The sequence below is a fragment of the Onychostoma macrolepis genome, chromosome 09 (genome assembly GCF_012432095.1).
Source record: "Onychostoma macrolepis isolate SWU-2019 chromosome 09, ASM1243209v1, whole genome shotgun sequence".
NCBI classification, from domain to species: domain Eukaryota; kingdom Metazoa; phylum Chordata; class Actinopteri; order Cypriniformes; family Cyprinidae; genus Onychostoma; species Onychostoma macrolepis.
In genome coordinates this window covers 16,591,622-16,611,128 of record NC_081163.1, presented here as the reverse complement: position 1 = coordinate 16,611,128, position 19,507 = coordinate 16,591,622, and the positions used below count along the sequence as shown (strand labels likewise).

Here is a 19,507-nt window from a genome sequence, read left to right as displayed (position 1 = left end):
TAATTTCAAACTTCTGTTTTTTGTACAGCTGAAATACAAGGAAGTGTATGAAAGAAACAAAGCTCACATCAACATGGCACCTGACGCTCACGACATTCGTGCCGCCAAGGAAGCCTACAAGAACATCAGCAATGTGAGTCTGCATTGATCTGCACTGAGCATCTGTGAAACTGAATTGCAAGTCAGCGTCTTATTATGCATCTCATTATTTGTGTTTTCCTCCTTTTAGCTTGACTACAAGAAGAAGTATGAGGCCACCAAGAACAAATGGATCTGGACTGTGGACAGACCTGATTTTATCCATGCTGCTAAGAACAGCTTCCAGCAGAGTGATGTTCGTGCCACTCAATTTTCTAACACAGTTTCAGTTATAGAGAAAAAAACCCAGATAATGAATTGATTTGTTTGTAATTCACAGGTTGAGTACAAGTACGATAGGGAAATGTTGAAGGGCTGTGTAATGTCTGTTCCTGATGATAAATACACCATTCTGGCTAAGCAGAACTCTGAGCTTTCCAGCAATGTGAGTGCCATTTTCCATATACATTTTCAATTTTTGAGAATCAGCATACAATATGTGACTAGTTAAACTAATAAAAATGTCACGGTTCTTCAGGTGAAATACAAGGAGAAGTATGAGAAGGCCAAAGGCCAGTACATTGCTGTCCATGACACTCCTCAAATCCTTCATGCTAAATCAGTGGCTAAACTTGTGTCTGAGGTAAGGCACAATGTAATGTTGTAATGTGTGTAGATTCATTGAAGCACTGTAAAATATTTTTGAAAATTCATGTTTTACAACTTTTTCTGCAGACCAGATACAAGGAGGCCAGCAAAAAGGATCTCCAGTCAGGCGGTTTCACCACTCTTGCTGAAACCCGTGAGACTGCCCACAGCAAAGAGGTTGCCAAAATCACAAGTGCTGTAAGTCTAAATACTCAGTTTACACCTTACAATAAATCTCATTTGTATTGACTGAGATCACCAATCATAATCTCACATGATCTTTTCACAGAAATTGTACAAGGAGAAGTTTGAGAAGGAGAAAGGCAAGTCTAATTACAACCAAATGATTGCTCCTCCTGAAGTGCAACATGCCATGGAAGTGGCCAAGAACCAAAGCAATGTAAGGAACTAACAAGTATCTGCCTCAAATAATAGTCTCAGACAGAGATCGTTGTAAATCCTACATCTCTTTTTGTATAGATCGCCTATAAGCAGGAGGCTAAAGCCAAGTTAACGTACACTTCGGTTGCTGACCGCCCAGACATCAGGAAAGCCACTCAAGCTGCTAAGCTCATCAGTGAGGTGAGGGACACTTTAAAGGGACGGTTCAAATTCTCTTCAATTACTCACCCTTATGTCATTTCAAACATAAAACTTTCATTCACATATATAGAAACACCCATATATGGTCAACGGCAGCGCGGCTGTGCTTGCTTGACACTCAAGAACAAACCTTATTGGTTCTTGCACACAAAGCGACACATTTGAGCTTCCGTGTTTACCATATTTGATGTGTGTTATGTCTGTGCGTTGATCGAAGTTTATATGTGATTAAAAACATACATTAAATCTGTTATTATATAAAACGATTGTATCTTTTCTAAAAACTTGAATTAAAAACCTCAATTCATATGGATTTTTTTTTTTTTTTTCAATCTCTTAAAATGTTTTAAAAGTTTTGGGGGAATGGACTTTCAATGGAGGGTCAGAAATCTCTCAGGTTTCCCTAAAATATTTGTGCTTCAAAGAAGAACAAAAGTCTTATGGGTTTTGAACCACATGGGAGTAAGAAAATAATGATAGAATTTTTATTTTTGGGTGAACTGTTCCTTTTGGTATGCAATCCTCTGTAGTAAAGTATTGACATGTATTGTTGTAATAGTAAGTAGTAATGGTTGCAAAAACTGTTCTTGTAGATCGGATATCGTGATAAGGCTCGCCAGGAGGCCAGCCGTGGTGGAACGTTGCTCGGCCGTCCTGATATCACCCTGGCCACTGAGGTGTCCAAACTGAACAGTCAGGTAATACCGTTTGCAACTCCACACTAGACACGATGCAATCCGTAGACTTTCATTGTATTTATTCACAAGGAACACAGGGGTTTAGTTTGAAGGCCCTGGATATGTATTTTGACAATGATTTCCTTACGCGTTCACCATCATGGAAGCTGCATGCCATCATTATGCAATAGTACTCAAAGATAACTAGTAGATTCAAATGCCTCAGCAGTGCTTCTCATGCCCATCAGCATTAATACTGTCATTGTCTATGTGAGCCCTGAGTGTCTCTTGTAATCTGTACCATCCCCATCTACTCACTGTTCTCTCTCTGCGCTGTATTTATTCATGTCTATCCACCTGATTCTTTCCTTTCTCTGTAACCCATCCATCTGTTCATTCATAAATTAATTTCCGCTGTTCTGTCCCATCTCATTGATGTTACCCTGCCATTTCGCTGCGCTTTTTAGGTGGAGGAAAAGCCATCACTCCATGGTGCTGCCTCCTTTGACACTCCTCAGATGCGTCACATTAAGAAAATGAGTGCCGTGACTAGTGATGTAAGAAGGGTCCCTGGCCCCTGGGGGCGGCATTTGCACTTCTCTGTCTGTCTGATGTCTATGTTCTCTTTCCCTCTGACTCACCTAGTTGTTGAACTCCAGTGGCACTCAATTTGATAAGATTTGATGAAGATTTTTGGGTCCTGTAGACATTGAAGTTTTTTGTTGTTTTCAGTGTTTTTGTCCACTCAATTTTACATTTCCACCCATTTCATTTTTTTGCTTCTTTTTGTTGCTCATTTTGTCTCTTTTTGTGTTTGTCATGCAAGCTTTTGCCTTGTTGCCAAGCATAGGCTTATTGGCGAGCACTCACAGTTTTGTCATAGTTTTTTTTTCTCATTAGTTGCATTTTTGCCCACATTTCTTTGTCATTTTATTTGTCTGGCATGCAAATTGTTTTATCTCTTATCTCTCAAATTGTCAGAACTGGTGTCCAGTTTTCTGTCGCATTCCTTTGACATGCTATTGTATTGAGGAGTGTGCAGATTCAATATAAGCAACTCTATTATTCATTTGTTATATTATGTACAGAATTAAATAAATGCTAAATCATTCATGTCATTGCTATGTTGAAGAGACCACAAACGCACTTACCACGATTGATGATTGGTTTTATTTTGTATAGTATTGAAAGTAATCATTTGGTCTACACACTCCTCATGTTACTCTCTTTGCTTTATGTCACATATTTGATTCCTCCACAGATCTGGAGTTTTTCAGAATCTCTGGGAAAAGATTCAACCTTTTTACCACCTTTCCTTCAGTTAAAGCTGAAGTGTGTCATTTTTCTTTAAGTAGGCCATTTTTAAGGGATGGTTCACCCACCCTCATTTCCATAAGACTTCCATCCATAAGACTTGTGTTTATCTTCGAAACAAAAAAATATTTTGTGTTAGTCTGGGGCAGGATTTTCTGTTTGTTCGACCAATGGCAGACAAACAAAGTATTAAGAAAACTTTCTTCACCCACCCACTCCCATGAAGGACCACAACAACAAAGTACACAGTCTTTTAACTTTGTCCGTTTTTTTCAAATACTTTTTCCTACAAATTCATGTTGTGCAATAACTCTTTTAAATCCCTTTGGGAAATAAAATGTAAAAAATATTTCCCAGAACCAAGGCTGCTGATGAAAATGGACGGGCACTATTGCTAGTCACAGAAATCACACACTTCAGCTTTAATACCACGATCAATATATGTAGATGTGATGCTTTTGAATGCTCTGAACTTTATGTTGGTCTTCCCATTTGGAGCTAGTACAGTGTGAACATGATCTGAGTCATACTGTATTAAACCCAACTGAAACCCTGTTGTAACGAGACTCTTTTCAGTGTCCCTTTCTTTCCACTGATGACTGCATGGAACGATATTCATGTCTCTGTGCTTTTGCAAGCATTTTGGCTCCGAGATAATAGTTTGGATGGAGATAATACAACACTACCAGCAACTAACAATGTCACTGTCCTCTCTCAAAAGCTGAAGTACAAGGAGAAGTTTGACAAGGAGATGAAAGGAAAGAGACCGCAGTATGATTTGAAGAACAGCAAGATTTATCAGACTCTGAAGGACGCCAATGATCTTGCAAGCGAGGTGCTTCAATCTTTCTAAAAAAATTAATGAACAGTATTTTACCAGTCACATATGACATTGAGAGTGTTTCATATCATGGTGCATTTTTGCATATTTCTATCATGCAGGTGAAATACAAAGGTGACCTGAAGAAGATTCACAAACCTGTTACGGACATGGCGGAGTCTCTGTCCATGCAGCACAACCTGAGCACTAGCAAGCTGGCCAGTGATGTAAGAGCTCTACAGCCGGCTTCATTTCCCTCTCATCAAAACTGCTTTATCTCACACACTGTAACAGTGAAATATCACATCTTCATGTAATATCACAAGATCCATCTTTCATCCTTATAGAAAGTTCCCATTTGAAACTATTTACTCATTCCAGGCTATCATTTGGTAGTGACCCTCATCATCCGATTTTAAACATACTACTACTAGCATTAGATTTTAACTATCTCCATTTTTGCTCGCACATGACCTTAGTGCTATTCTTTTTCTTCTTCTTCTTCTTCTTCTTCTTCTTTTTTAATTAACACGCCTACTGCCTATAAGCGCTCTAACATCTCATTTTTCCCATTTTTCCTTTAACAACATTCCCAGCTAAATCTTAATTAACTTTTCCCTGGATGCCTTTTTTTCTGTGTACATTTTTCATTTCCATTCAAATGTGTACATATAAACTAGAAAAGGAAAGCTTACCAATGCAGACCTTGAAAGTTTGCTTGACAGTTTTATCTGAACAGTTAAAAAACGATTTGGAAAGGTTATTGTTATGGTTATTTAGGCCATATGTAGTTTAAAACCTTGGGCTGTTTGAAGTTGTAAGTTACAAGATTGAATACTCTAGTTTACTTACAGTTTGAAAAAAAAATATGTTAAGGGTTTGGTTGAAAATAAGTTTTAAGGATATGTAGATTGAATTCTTGAACCGTTTAAAGAGAGATTTGAAGTTTGGATGTTACATATGGTTTATATACTTCCATAGCTAATGTGTTCTGCTTGAGCATTATGGGTTCTTGGTAGGCAGTTACTAGACAGTTGTTAGACCATTCTGGTTGGATGTTAGGGCATTGTTAGGTGGTTACAAAGCCTAATGAGTCAAAACAGGATGAAGGACTGTGTCAAGTTTGGTGGAAACAGCTTAAAAGCTCTAGAAGGAATTACTTCATGCATTATGAAAGGAAGTTTAGAGATTTTTTGGGAATTGTATGGACCGCTATAGGTAAAACATACATCTGATGAATTAGAAAAGATATAACGCACTAAATAAGAACAGTCTGTTGGTCTGTGCTGGTGTATGTAGTTTGAATGGAGAAGCAGGTTAGGTTAGCGATTTTGATATTAGAATATTTAATATAATATAGAAATATTTGATATTAGAATATTTAACTAGATTATTTGAAGTTTACAACATCTTGCTCATTCCATTATCAGTGTCATTATGTCTATATACGGCCTCCTTCATGTTTTATGGACATGACAGCCGTTCTTCTTTTCTTGTCTTTTTTTTTTTTGTCACCATTTTTTCATTTTTTGGTCATTTTTGGCCTTTTTAACATGGGAGAGATGAAGCACTGGATTTCTATTTTGTTTTATTGAGCTGCTTTATTGGCCGTTCCTCTTTAGTACCAGTACAAGAAGAAGTTTGAGGAGAGTAGGGGTCACTACCATATGATACCCGACACACCTGAGCAGCTTCACCACAAAGAGGCCTCAGAGCTGCAGAGTCAAGTAAGTTACATACAGTTCTGGAGCTTTCTGCAGCTGACTTCACCTGCTTCTCTGTGTGTGAAACGAAGACTGATTCTACACATACTAGACCTGCTTATTTCATTTCATCAGGCTTGTCAGTCTTATGCACCTATAATAGATTTATTTATCATTTACATTTAATTTGTTTGGGTTAGTTTGTCCTGTTAAACTGCTTTACAAGGACTCATTTGTACATTATGTAAGAACAAAGCTGTAAAAACACGTCACTTCATCATTAAAAACCCAGACATTTTATATTGTAAAAACACCATAAACATCCATTGTATTTTAATGAATTTTCCACACTGTTAATCATATAGTAAACTCTATTCTCAGTCTCAGTGCTTAGAAACATAATATGGCAGCTTAATTGATATCCAATAAAAGAAATACAGCACAGACTGTACAAAAAGATTCAGTATGCAAACAAAGCTTTGGTGTTTGCTTAACAAGCATTATTTGCTTAACCAATAACTTTTTTTCTATTTGTATGTTCCTCACCTTTGGGCTTTTGTTGAATGCAGGTGAAATATAAGGAGAAGTATGAGAAAGAAAGAGGCAAAGCCATGCTGGATTTCGAGACTCCTACTTACGTAACTGCTAAGGAGGCTCAACATCTGCAGAGTCAGGTAAATACTGCTGCCCAAGCTTATTGTATTCATTGCAAAACAAATAACAGCATATATTGCTCAAGTATTCTTTGTAACCCAGTGTGAATGAATGAGAAATGCTAAGCGGAATTCAAATGCTGTGCTTTTGTGTGGATACAATTGTTGTAATGCTGGTAAGTAATTGGGACACCACAATTTCCAACCAGGACCCATGGATTTGTGGTAGGCATTTAGGTGTGTCATGTGTTTATAGTTTTATCGCGGTTTTGAAGGTTTCACTGTAGATACAACACACTGATGGGCAAAAGCAGTTTAAGTGAATGCCAAGATACTCAAAACATTATGAACTGTAAAAAATGTCACCGACTGAGGAACCAGTGTGACCATGGACTCGTATTCCAGAGGCTTCATGTATCTCTCACTCTTCTATCTTTGCGGTGGATAGAAAGAGTATAAGAAGGACTTTGAGATGACAATGAAAGGAAAGAACCTCTCTGGGTTGGAGGTCACCCCTGCCATGATGCATGTCAGACACGCCACGAAAATTATTAGCGAGGTAACATGAAGCCCTTATATATTCTTCCTTCCATCCTTGTAATATTACTAAGACCACATACACGTTATAATCCTTACATGAGTGTCTTTGAAGTTTCCATTACACCCGAGTAGGTCATGGTTTGTATGCATGAACCATCCTTCTGCTGTAATACACTCTCAGTAATTCCCTTCCCCTTGCAACATCTATGTGTGTTTGTGTGTGTGTGTTTTCTTTTGTTGTTTGTTTTCACAAGGTTCCCACAGTAATGGAAAACCTGGAGATATTAGGAAATATAATTCCAGGCCAGGATTTCCAGTTTTTCAGAAATTGTGATTCCAGGCCAGGAAATCTAAAAAGTCATGGACTCGTAATGCATCATTGTGCAATCTCTTTAAAATGACTGTAAACGATTTCTCACAACTGACTAGAAATTGACTGTAATTGAAATTCATTGATCAAAAGGTGTGGGAACCCTGTTTTTAAGGTTTATCAAATCTTTAATGGTCATATAATTTATTTATTTTTTAATAACCTCTTTAGATCTTGATTACTCTGAGCATGTATATGAAATAACATTTTATTTTATTATATTTTTTTCTTTTCTTTTTAGATCTTGGTTTGGCTTCAAAATCATATGAATGCTGCTACGAAAAGAATGTACATGTTAAAGAGTATCAGACAATGATTTTTGTCAATATTCTTGCCTGTGAGATTTCTGATAAGCATTGTTTATGTCAGTATCAGGTTGCTTTTCAAACTCAGCAATGCCTTTGCTCTATTTAGATTATACTCAGTTACTTCAATGGTGTCTGGACAACATGCACCTTGATTACATTCTGGATGTGAAGTTTTAACTCAAACCCAGAGCAAATGCTTGGTGACGTTGAAAGAAATGTCAGTGAGCGCAGTACTGCACAAGTACTGTCTATGTCTGTGTGTGCTATGTGTCTGCAGTCTTTCTGTTCTTCTCCGCCTTGTAGAAAGAGTACAGGAGGGATCTAGAGGAAGGGGTGAAGGGTAAAGGGCTTACAGTGCTGGAGGAAACTCCTGAGTTACTGAGAGCAAAGAATGCTACTCAGATCCTGTGTGAGGTAGGATGGCTAAAGCTCAGTTCAATTATCTTACCTGCAGTCCTCTGCCTCAACGCCACTTCCTCCTCAACACACTAATCAGGCAGAAAGTAGTCTATTTGCCTCTTGCTAATGAGAAAACTAATCAAGCTAACGGAGTTTCCCTTTGGTTCGCCATCTAACCAGGTTTGGTAAAGCATAAAGAACTCCCATTAAATGTCATTTTGTCTTTCTAAATGACCTCCCTTATTTTTTTATTTTTCGTTTACACCTCTGATGTTAATATCATCTTATTCTTTGCAGTTTTTATGCTGCTTTTTATTGTGATTGTAGCCCACAGGAATTATTCTTGGTGTGAATGTAAAGATCACTGATAAACAAACATATGCACCCAGTCACATAAGTATGATAATGTCTGCCCAATTCCTGCAGAGAGAGTACAAGAAATCATTGGAGCAAGAGATCAAGGGAAAAGGCATGTTGGCTTTGGCTAATGACACTCCAGACTTCTTGAGGGCAAAGAATGCCACAGAAATCCTCAGTCAGGTACACAAATGATCTCCAACCCATCATTTCAATGTTTCCCTGAGTTGTCAGCACCAGCATTTCAACATTAATTGATACATGGATTTGTTTTGAATTGGTTTTCCAGGCCAAGTACAAGCAGAATGCTGAGCATGACAGAGCCACATACACCACAGTCATTGACACCCCTGACATCCTCCACGCTCAGCAGATCAGGAACCTTGTGAGCCAGGTATGAGGGTTGCCTCTTGAAGAAGCTTCTTTTTTTCTTTTGATGTTTATTGCATGTGTGACAAATCAGGGATTCACACAGTAGACACCTTTTGGTAACAGTTCATATATTTTTTCAGCTTGATGTCTTGAGGTTTGACTATTTGTTGAAAATGGGAAGAAAAAAAAAGACTTTTAGACTTTTTTCAATTTTAGGCTGTTTTTTTAACTTATGAATGGAGAGTGATAAGTTCTAAAGCTATTATCCAGTGCCTCTGTTTTATCACAGATATTGATTATTTAAGTGTAATCTCATGAACAGCTAAATTTTGCCAATTTTGTCAACTCAGTATTGTCAATTTTGTATTTTATCTTATAGAAAAAGTACAAGGAGGAGGCTGAAAAGACCATGTCACACTATGTTCCTGTGTTGGACACTCCTGAGATGCAAAGAGTGCGTGAGAACCAGAGGAACTTCAGCACTGTAAGTGTTTCTTCAAGGGTTTGAGCCGGTCCATATATGTTCCTGTTTTATTCATCTCATCTTAAATGTGATATTTTGTACCCTTTGTTGTCTTTGGTCCCTGTGTTTCCTGTTTGTCTATGAGAAATATAAATGAGAGGCAGATATGAAAATAGTAGCCATACATTTCTTATGCTGGCTTAGTTACAGTAGTTGTCTATATCACAATTCTCTCTAGATGATTTTGAACATTTTTTCTTGCTGAATTTTTGTGTCATTTTTGACTGCCTTTGTGCTCTTTTCTTTTTAGCTTCAGTACCAGATTGACCTTAAAAACAGTAAGGGCAAAGTTTCAGCAGTAAAGGACACCCCTGAAATGCTTCGTGTTAAAGAAAATACAAAGAATTTCAGCTCGGTACCTACTGCCCAATGAGTATATTTTTTTTCCTACGCTCTAACCACAAACTTTTTTTTTGGTCTTTTTCTGTTTCCATTTCTTGCTTTACACCACCTTTTTCTTTTTTTCTGTAATGCAACCACATTTCTTGTTAACTCTTTTTATATCATGTAAATATAGATATCCTAAACAGACCTAAGTCTAATATAGTCATTAGTCTAATATAGTCATTAACTTGTAGTCATAAACTAGCAAAGGCACTAACGATAACGGTAATCATCAAATTTGATGCTGTTGACCTTTCTTCATCCTAAACAATATCTCTAACCATTTTACAACCTTACGATTTACATATTTTACATCTTACTTCTGTTTCTGGTTTGTATTTGTCTTCAATGATGTGTGTTTGAAATGTTTTTGTTTCTTTGTTTGTCCTTTTCGCAAATGTTTAGTCTGTTTTTATGTTGCAAGGGCACATTCTGAAGTGTCCCCAGACAAAACAAATGAAAGCTACTTATCCCAAGGGATACCAAAAACAAATGTTAATGCCTCCTTATGCTTGTACAATCCCAAAGATCCAGTACAAGGAGGAGCTTGGTCAAGGAACAGCCATATCTGAAACCCCTGAGATGGAGAGGGTTAAACGCAATCAGGAGGCTATTAGCACGGTACACTGCGGTGTGACTCCATCATTCACCCTGCTTCCTGTTGGAGTGCCCCCCAAAATGCCTCCTGATTTTAATCAAAATTCTGCCAGCATCCTAAGAAATTTAAAATCAAACACAAACATTCATTTTAATATATATCATCTAATATCAAGCTATAATTTTAATGTTTCGTTGAGTTTAAATAAATAGGCACTTCCTCTCATCATTTTAAATAACATAACATAACATGGCCCATACATTTATCCATCTTCATTTGACACTGGTCTCAAGACTTGACTAGTGTTGCATTGTTTAAAACTCTCAGCTTATCTTTTCTTCTTAATCTTCTGCATATGTGTCGATACTCTGTCTTTATCACTTATTTTATCTTGTCAGCTGTTCCATGCTCCTAATGGACTGAAATGTGTATTAGATTAAATACAGGAATTCACTAAGTCAAGGCATATCTGTAGCCGATCTTCCTGAGGTGAAGCGTGCACGGGAAACTCAGAAGAACATCAGCTCGGTAGTGTTTTTTCTCTTTGAAGAAGACTCCTTGTTTAGACAAATTTATTCTCTATAAATTTATTATATAAACATCCCTAAATAACCCAAACTTTCCCCTCCACTGTTTTAATTGATGTTCATACACTACTGTTTAAACGTTTCTGGCTTCTAAGAGAAGTCTATTATAGTCACCAAGACTGCATTTGTGAAAGCTACAGTAAAACCAGTAATATTATGAAATATTATTACAACTGAAATGAGCTGTTTTCTATTGTAATATATTCTTCAGAATTGTTTTAATGAATAAAAAGTTCAAATGAACAGCATTTATTTGAAATCAAAATCTTTTGTAACATTATAAATGTCCTTGCTGTAACTTTTGAACAATTTAATGCATTCTTGCTGAATGAAAGTTTTTTTTATTTTTTTTATTTACCAGACCTTAAACATTTGAACAGTAGTGTTGATATCTCATACCATATATAATTACTCTACCACATTTTTTTTTTCTTGCTAGAGATCAATGTTCTTTTTCTTACATTTTCTTCACTTTTGTTTTCATGTGTTTTGTGTTTTATTTCAACAAAGTTTTGAAGATTATTGACATTTTTACCTTTTTTTGCCCCATTGCCTCTGCTTAAAGATCCAATACAAGGAAGATTTGGGAGTAGGAACAGCTATTTCAGAAACCCCAGAGATGGAGAGAGTTAAACGCAATCAGCAAAATATTAGCACGGTACACTGCGGTGTGACCCTCTATCCCACCCATAAAACATTCCCTGTTCCTCGTCTCTCCATCATCTAAGAAAACATTTTAGCCTCCATCTGTTTATGCTAGTCCCTCTAGTGACCCTAGGAATTAATCACTGCATCAAATCCATCATTTATAACAATATGTATAACTCTCATCTAGCTCATGTGACAAAATCCTGTCCTGTTAAAAACCTCAGTAATACTCGGTATTTATTTAGATGTAGCCTAATAATTAGCAACTGATTCTTTCATGTAATAATTAGGTACCAAACCATAAACTTTCAATTATTGTTTTTTTATTTTCTTATTTTACAAAACCTTGCAGTTTGTGAACAACATTATCGATTCCTTAAACACAATTGCTTTGCTCCAAAACCTAACAAGCTGCCTATAATGCTGGAAGCATTTTAAAGCATCATAAGCACGCTCCTGACCCGAAAGCTGTTTTGGCACCTTCATGTAATTTTATGCTATTTGTGTAGAGCTGCCTATGTAAAGATGTACAAATACTCCACTTTTGGGCACTTATGATACAATTTTAGAAGGCAGCTGCCTATGGAGGCAACTAAAGGTTTGGAACAGAGCTAATATTGTTGTGTATGTCATCTTTGTGGTTGTTCGTTCTCTAGCTGTTTTGGTTCATGTTTGTGTTGTTTATTTGATATGTCGAAATTGATCCTTGGGTAGATAAAATACAAGGATTCGCTGAGTCAAGGCACAGCCATACCGGACCTCCCCGAGATGAAGCGGGTCAAAGAGAATCAGAAGCACATCAGCTCGGTATTGGAAGCTCCACAAGGGTTTACTTGAGAGTGGCTCTGATCCCATTAACGCTTCCCGTATACTCCTTCATTTCCAACTTATACAATCCCATCATTGATGCAAAACAATTGAAGCGTATGAAATTTAATGCTTAAACCCCATTTTCATCTAATGTAATTGACCACATCATATTCCACCCTAGTTAGGTCCCCTTTCTGCTGTGAGCTCAAATTTACGGGTTTATTCAACTCCAGACACTGTTGCTAATCCAACACCAGATGAGCTGTTGTATCCCACATTTGTCGTTTTCCCTTCCCAACCAGGTTCCTCTTTTTAAATCTGGGATATAAGCTCATTGTGTGTTGTGTGTGTGATGTTTGATGTGACTACTCTCCAAAACCCTTGCATCTGTCATGGTGTTTAGTGTCTGACTGGCCTCTGGGGCGCTTTTCTTTTCTACTCTAGGTTTTGTATAAGGACCTGTCTGCGAAGGGAACGCCTGTGGTGTTCACTCCAGAGATGGAGAGGGTCAAACGGAACCAATTGCAGATTAGCTCGGTACTCACAACCACAGGACACGAGTGTGTGTTTGTGTGTCATGTGTAAATGTAACCGCTCTAATACCTTCATTTCATGTAGGAGGCTAATAATATTAACTGTACTCTTCCATTATCTGAATTTAATGCTGTAATCGATTATCATCACTACAAACCTTCATCTTGGGACCCATCTACTTTTAATCCAGCCCTCTGAAGACCCTTCTAATTCATCTGTCTGAAATCACAATAACACCCAGGGTATTCATGTCATTTGTCTGTCTAATGTCCTGATTTCCTGGCGTGTCTTCCACAGGGTCTTGATAAATAATCATAATCCATAATTATAAGGTTTCTAATATATGTTTGTGCTATATTGTCTTGTATCCAGGTTCTGTACTCGGACAGCTTCCGTAAGCAGGTGCAGGGCAAGGCTGCCTTTGTGCTGGACACCCCTGAGATGAGACGTGTTAAAGAAACCCAGCGTATCATCTCTGGAGTAAGATGACTTTTAAATCCATACCTTTATCAATATGTTGCAATGAACTGATTTTTCTGTAGTATATGAAGGGCAACCTGTTGCATTAAAAAATGTCAGACCATCTCAACTTTCATTTCAGGTCCACTTTAAACCGACGTTTGCTGTAACAGTTTCTTTGTGTCTCCTGCCTCATGTATTGCTGTCTGTTGGTCTTCTCAGGTCAGATACCACCAGGACTTTGAGAAGAGTAAGGGCAGCTTCACCCCCACCATCTCTGACCCCATCACTGAGCGCGTGAAGAGGAACACCCAAGACTTCAGTGACATCAGCTACCGTGGCATCCAGAGACGTGTGGTGGAGATGGAGAGGAGACGCGCAGAGGAGCACGATCAGGAGACCACCACTGGTCAGCTGACACATGCTGTGTTCTGTGCACACTAAACACACTTGAGTTTAGAAACAGATTTCTCTTCCCATAAATATAGAAAAACATGCCTCTTACAATATGTAAAGAATTATATACACAGGAACCAAATGAGACATTCGCTAAAACTAGGTTTCCTTTTTCTCAAAGACCTGCGTGTGTGGCGCACAAACCCCGGCTCTGTCTTTGACTATGACCCTGCTGAGGACAACATCCAGTCCAGAAGTCTTCACATGATGTCAGGTAGGACACTCCTCTGCTGTCACTGGACTTAAGGCCCCGATACACAAACTGATGTCATTTCGAACAAAATCATTTTCATTTTGTGTTTGCAACTGCGTACGTAACGACTGCAAAACACCTTCGTACTTCCATTGGTCTGTGACGATTACGTCATAGGAGGTGTGTGCTGAGGCTCTGCCTTCTTTCCCGCGTAATTTTTCTCTGGGTTCACTTCGTCCTTGGAGGTGAGATGTCTGTGGGTGAAAAAACAGTGGAGAGCCGTTTTGTAGTAGCAAATAAAGTTGTGCTTCTGAGACACTGACACTGTTTTTTATATTTAATATTGCTGATTAATATATTGAGTAAAGTGCAGTTTATATACACATCACGTGACATCATGGGAGTGCTAATTTGCAGAGCTTGTGCAAATATACCCATGTTGCTGTGATCAAATAATTTTTTATCAAAAAAATGCTTGCTGTTTTCTCCATTTTTGTTGTGTTTATTTTGTTGAAGAAAGCGTGCAGCACATATTTACATATTCATTTAAATGCTGCTTTCATGAGAGTGGGTGGCGTCACAATGTTCGTTAACAATATACCGCTACACACGTATTTCAAACTTCGTTTTACCCTTAAATGAAGAATGAAAAGGAACTTCGTTTTGAGTATATCGGGGCCTTTAGGCCTTATTTGAACAGCTCTCGTGAATACTTGATTGTGATTGGGCAGTTGTGACATCCTTCACTCACCTGCACTTGTTTAATGACCACCAAACTGTATAATGACCTGTTGATTGTACATTATCCCTTACACCCTATACTGTGGATGTATATTTATCTGCCACCTTCATTGACTGACGACAGTCTGACAAAGAGGAGGTAATGCTGACATGATTGTCCCATTGTTCAGTCCAAGCCCAGCGTCGCAGTAAGGAGCACTCCCGCTCCACCAGTGCAATGAGTGGTGTGGGCGATGAGAAGTCAGAGGTGTCTGAGAACGTGGACCATCACGCATCCCTCTACAGCAATGGATTTGGTGTCTCCACTTCACACGGTACGTTTAAAATGCTTGAATTGTCTTGACCCTGGGTTTTGCATGATAGTCGGCAATTAAAATTAATCTTTTTGTAAGTGAATAATTCATCCATGTTTTTCATTTTTTTAACTTTTTTTTTGGTCATTTTTAATCAAAATGTCATGACTGGATCTTTTAGTGAAACTCTAGATGTCTCTCTCTGGTGATATATGCCAGACTTCTCCAAACATTAGGTCCACTTACACTCCATCCCTTTCTTGAAATCGACTGCAAGCTTGCATTAATTATTGAATGAAATACCCACATCCCAAAATTTAATTAACAATCGATTGGTAGAACCAAGTCTACATCCCATTATTTTTTCTTTTTCAATAATTCATTTAATTCAGCTGTATGTCACAATATGGAAGAGAAAAAAAATCTTTCACTACTTAAATTTCATCAGTTACATTACATTTCTTCAGTTACATTAAAGATGGACAAAAATATGTTAATGGAATATTTCCGCTTATGTGTGTGTGTGTGTGTGTATATATAGATATCTACCAAAACCACATTTAAAAAGCATTTAGGTATTCAAATCTTAGATGTTTATTAAGATCCTTCTGTTATCTATTGAAACCCACAATAATATTTAAAATATTAGTAAGCTTAATATATATAAAATCATAATTTATTGGTTACTTTTAATTGAGAGGTGGCTGTCCCGAAGCCTAACCCCTAAATTTCAACTTATGAAAATGATGTTAAAATAATTTTATTGATTTTTTTTTCTATTGTTGTTTTTAAAAGTATCTTTTTGATTCTTTTAAAAGTGAAGTATAAATATATATATATATATATATATATATATATATATGTGTGTGTGTATATTTTCTTTGTAAATCATGAAACTTTATGTAAAAAATGTCCTACATTTTTCATGTCACTACCAAAACAGTCTATGTTTTAGTCCATTGGCCGAGACTGATTTGAACTAAATCCATAAATTTATGATTAGGAAATATTCCTGTGTACCCCTCTCTCATAGCTATAAGCTGTGAGTAGATCTCATAATTTTGAGGTAAATGTGTTCAAAAGTCTGAAAAATGTGTGTGTAACTTTAAGGAATGTCGCTACCGAACACCTTTTTTCTGCAATTAAGCACATTTTTTTGGGAGTTATTCCATAACATTTAGTTTTTATATGTATACCACTGTTCAGAACTGTGCTAGCTAACCATGTGCTGATTAGCATCTTTGAGCTAGGTTCAAAAGTATCTAAAATTGTCACTACTGAAACATTTGGTGAAGTTTCGGTAGTGACATATTTGTTTTTTGGGGGGGGTGGGGGAGTGGGGGGGAGTTATCCCATAGAATTGTCACTACCGAAACAGTCACTACAGAAACATCGTTTGAAACACAGAAACACAATGTCATCATTGTTTCGGTAGTGACAAAAGGGAATACATTATCCTCATATTTGGAGGAAATAGACATTTAGTACAGTTATGCAATTTTTTTGCATATTAGTATGTTTTAGTAGTGTTTTAGTATGCAAGTTAAAATTCTGTAATGTGATGTGGTCGCTACCAAAGCATTATTGTCACTACCGAAACATGGGATGTTATGATAGATTTTGGTTCAGTGTATATTCAAACTAATGAATCCTTAACTTTGAAATCAGTATGATCAACTTTTTGCCTTTTACAAAGAAAAAAATCTCATAAATTACACTTGAAATATTGTTTAAAATTTAGTTGTTATTGATTTACCTCTGAATTTTTTTTTTTTATAAAATAGCAAAAAAATATATATTTACAATCTAGATGTAAGCAAAATTTTAACAGGTCAATATAACCCTTCTAATTAAATTATTATTACGGTGTGTCGGTAGTGACAAATTTGGAGAGAGGACAAATATTCCAAAACTTTCTAAAAGCAAGTGAAAAAAACGGGTCAAATATGCAAATCTAACTGACATCAAAAACTTGAACATATTGGTCTACATATACATTAAACCAATTTCAGTGTGGGATTAACTTCCTGTTTTCACCCAATTACCACTGGAAGAAATTGCCGTCAAAACTGAAATAATGTTAAAATAATGTTACACCATCTTGATAAAGTCTTGATCAAATTTTGATATTTATATCACCTCCATAACAGCTTGTCTCAAGTGCTGTTATGCACATCTCAAACTGTTAAGTGTACAGTATGCTACAGCATTTCATTCTGTAGTAACTGCTGAGGCTTTAAAATGAATTATAAAACTGTTGATCTGGCCTACCATCTCCCTATTACTAATAATTATTCAAATCTACTTGTAGAAAGTTAAAAAAGTCCAAAATCTGAACGCTAACTAGTGACAGAGAAATATATACGATTACATCTGTGCTGTTGTATCATATAGGTTACACACAGACCAAGACAATTGAGGTTCAGCAGAGATCCTCCTCTGTGGCAACACAACAGACCACCGTTTCTTCTGTCCCCTCACATCCCTCAACCACTGGAGTAAGTACTGCCAGTTTCACTATCATAGTAGTATAATGCTAATATCGTATGTGTATGCATATACCCTACATATTTACTGTGTATTTGATGGTGAAGTTGGTCATTTAATATTGTCCCTTTCCTCTTCAACAGAAAACTGTCCGAGCCATGTATGACTACGCTGCTGCAGACAATGATGAAGTGTCCTTCAAGGACGGCGATGTCATTGTGAACGTGCAGTCTATCGATGAGGGTTGGATGTATGGCACTGTGCAGCGTACTGGAAAGACCGGTATGCTCCCTGCCAACTATGTGGAAGCCATCTAAATACAACTACTGCCCTCTCAAACTCCCTGTGGACGAGGGAGTTTGATATCCACACAGAACAAACTATTTTATGTGTACTAATGTTAGTCCAAGTAGTTACGCTACTGTTTGTCCTCGTTACTGTTAAGAAATTTCGTTTGTGCCCATGTCACAAAGTCTATTGTGGTTGTGGCATGAGAAACTGACAAACTATACATACCTATTTAAGTCACAGACAATTGTATTTATCTTTGTTGTTCTATTCTAACAGTTAAGTAACTGGAGCCCATTATTTTTGTATATTGCAATCACACTACATTCAAAGAAGGCCATTCTGAAAGTTTTAATGCTGAAACGTTTGCACAACGAGAGATGGGCTCATGGTTCACTTTATACGTGAAAAAGGAAAATCAGAATTTCAGTGTTTTATAAAAACCGAACAGCGCCACTAAGGTTGCCACATGAAAATGAAAAAGAAAAAAAAAAACAAGACGTTGAGGACAAGCCATCAGTTCCTCTAAAGTGAAAATGTGTTAATGTTAAAAACAAGCCTCCTCCCTCCCTTGCTGAAGGCAGGCCATTATTTGCATGTGTTTTGTTTCTTTGATTCTGTAGGTGTGGGGTTAGAGGAAGATGTATACCTTGAATCAGTAGTTAATAAAGCACACCACGCTTCTGCAGTCAATGTTTCCTGTCATGGATTTTGTTCTTTTTAAAAATTGATCAACAACAAAAGGTTGAAGTTTCTTTTAAACTTTAAAATATCTTAAAGGGACAGTTCACTTAAAAATAAAGTCTGTTACTTAACCTGTCATTCCAAACTTCTGACTTTCATTCACCTTCTGAACACCATGATCATTTTTGTCTGCCTATTGAAATTCCCTTGACCAAAACTTTTACACTTTGGGAATTACAAAAATACAACAATTCATAAGAACCTGCATCTGAACCAGGCGTTAAACACATTTGGACTTCCATTTATTATATTTTAAATGATCTATGTGCATTGATTGGTTTTAAACAAAAAAACCCCGAATTAAATCAGTTTATCACATTAAACAATCGTGTCTCTTTAGAAGACTTGTATTAAAGTTTCTTTTTTTTTTTTTGAGGCATGAAAATTCTGCTCAAGTGGGACAAAAAACTAAAATTATAAAAAGTATCTTCATGTTTGAAGATAATCAACATAAAAGTAAAAGGGATAGTTCACTGAAGATCCTGTATTTTATAGTATACAACTCAAGAATATTCCTTTAATGTTCACTTCCGTAGAGTACTTGCTTGATATTAGATGGTTCACCTGTCAACTAAGGTCCCATTTGTTAACAGTTGATCATTTTTTTTAACCTTTTAAGTGTTAATTACTTTTTGTTTGTTAATTTAATAATTTCCAGTGAATTAGTTTTAACACGCATTAGTATATAAAAATGTATTAGCATGTCAAAATAATCATTAAGATTAAAAAATTACATAGAAGCATTATCCATTGCTAGTTCATGTTAACTAATGCATTTAATGCCAATGAAACCTTAAAAACCTCGGGGCTTCACAGCAATAAAGCATCATCTTTGTATCAGTAGCTAGTAAAGTACACCACACCACGTGTTTCCTGTCATGGATATGTATTTGAAATTTTGTGGTTTGTAAAAAGCCATT

At 36.8% G+C, this 19,507-nt stretch overlaps 1 protein-coding gene across 11 annotated transcripts in view; it reads left to right on the top strand.

Moving 5' to 3' along the window:
• neb (nebulin) overlaps positions 1-18,536 on the top strand; it is a 58,739-nt gene extending 40,203 nt beyond the window's left edge. For 3 of the 11 annotated variants that reach the window (XM_058786868.1, XM_058786866.1, XM_058786867.1), the window contains 25 exons: positions 29-133; positions 230-334; positions 419-523; positions 617-721; positions 814-924; positions 1,016-1,126; positions 1,207-1,308; positions 1,923-2,027; positions 4,042-4,155; positions 4,263-4,367; positions 5,763-5,867; positions 6,413-6,517; positions 6,945-7,055; positions 8,018-8,128; positions 8,540-8,653; positions 8,760-8,864; positions 9,222-9,326; positions 9,616-9,720; positions 12,837-12,929; positions 13,299-13,406; positions 13,608-13,794; positions 13,963-14,055; positions 14,946-15,089; positions 17,463-17,566; positions 17,699-18,536. In XM_058786868.1, the coding sequence (XP_058642851.1) occupies positions 29-133; positions 230-334; positions 419-523; positions 617-721; positions 814-924; positions 1,016-1,126; positions 1,207-1,308; positions 1,923-2,027; positions 4,042-4,155; positions 4,263-4,367; positions 5,763-5,867; positions 6,413-6,517; positions 6,945-7,055; positions 8,018-8,128; positions 8,540-8,653; positions 8,760-8,864; positions 9,222-9,326; positions 9,616-9,720; positions 12,837-12,929; positions 13,299-13,406; positions 13,608-13,794; positions 13,963-14,055; positions 14,946-15,089; positions 17,463-17,566; positions 17,699-17,872 (2,832 nt within the window). In that variant the 3' untranslated portion in view covers positions 17,873-18,536. Of the gene's footprint in view, positions 1-28; positions 134-229; positions 335-418; positions 524-616; positions 722-813; positions 925-1,015; positions 1,127-1,206; positions 1,309-1,922; positions 2,028-4,041; positions 4,156-4,262; positions 4,368-5,762; positions 5,868-6,412; positions 6,518-6,944; positions 7,056-8,017; positions 8,129-8,539; positions 8,654-8,759; positions 8,865-9,221; positions 9,327-9,615; positions 9,721-10,782; positions 11,648-12,836; positions 12,930-13,298; positions 13,407-13,607; positions 13,795-13,962; positions 14,056-14,945; positions 15,090-17,462; positions 17,567-17,698 lie in introns of those variants that run through there. The other 8 variants (XM_058786869.1, XM_058786871.1, XM_058786870.1 and 5 more) reach the window with 8 other exon arrangements.
• The last annotated feature ends 971 nt before the right edge of the window (positions 18,537-19,507 follow it).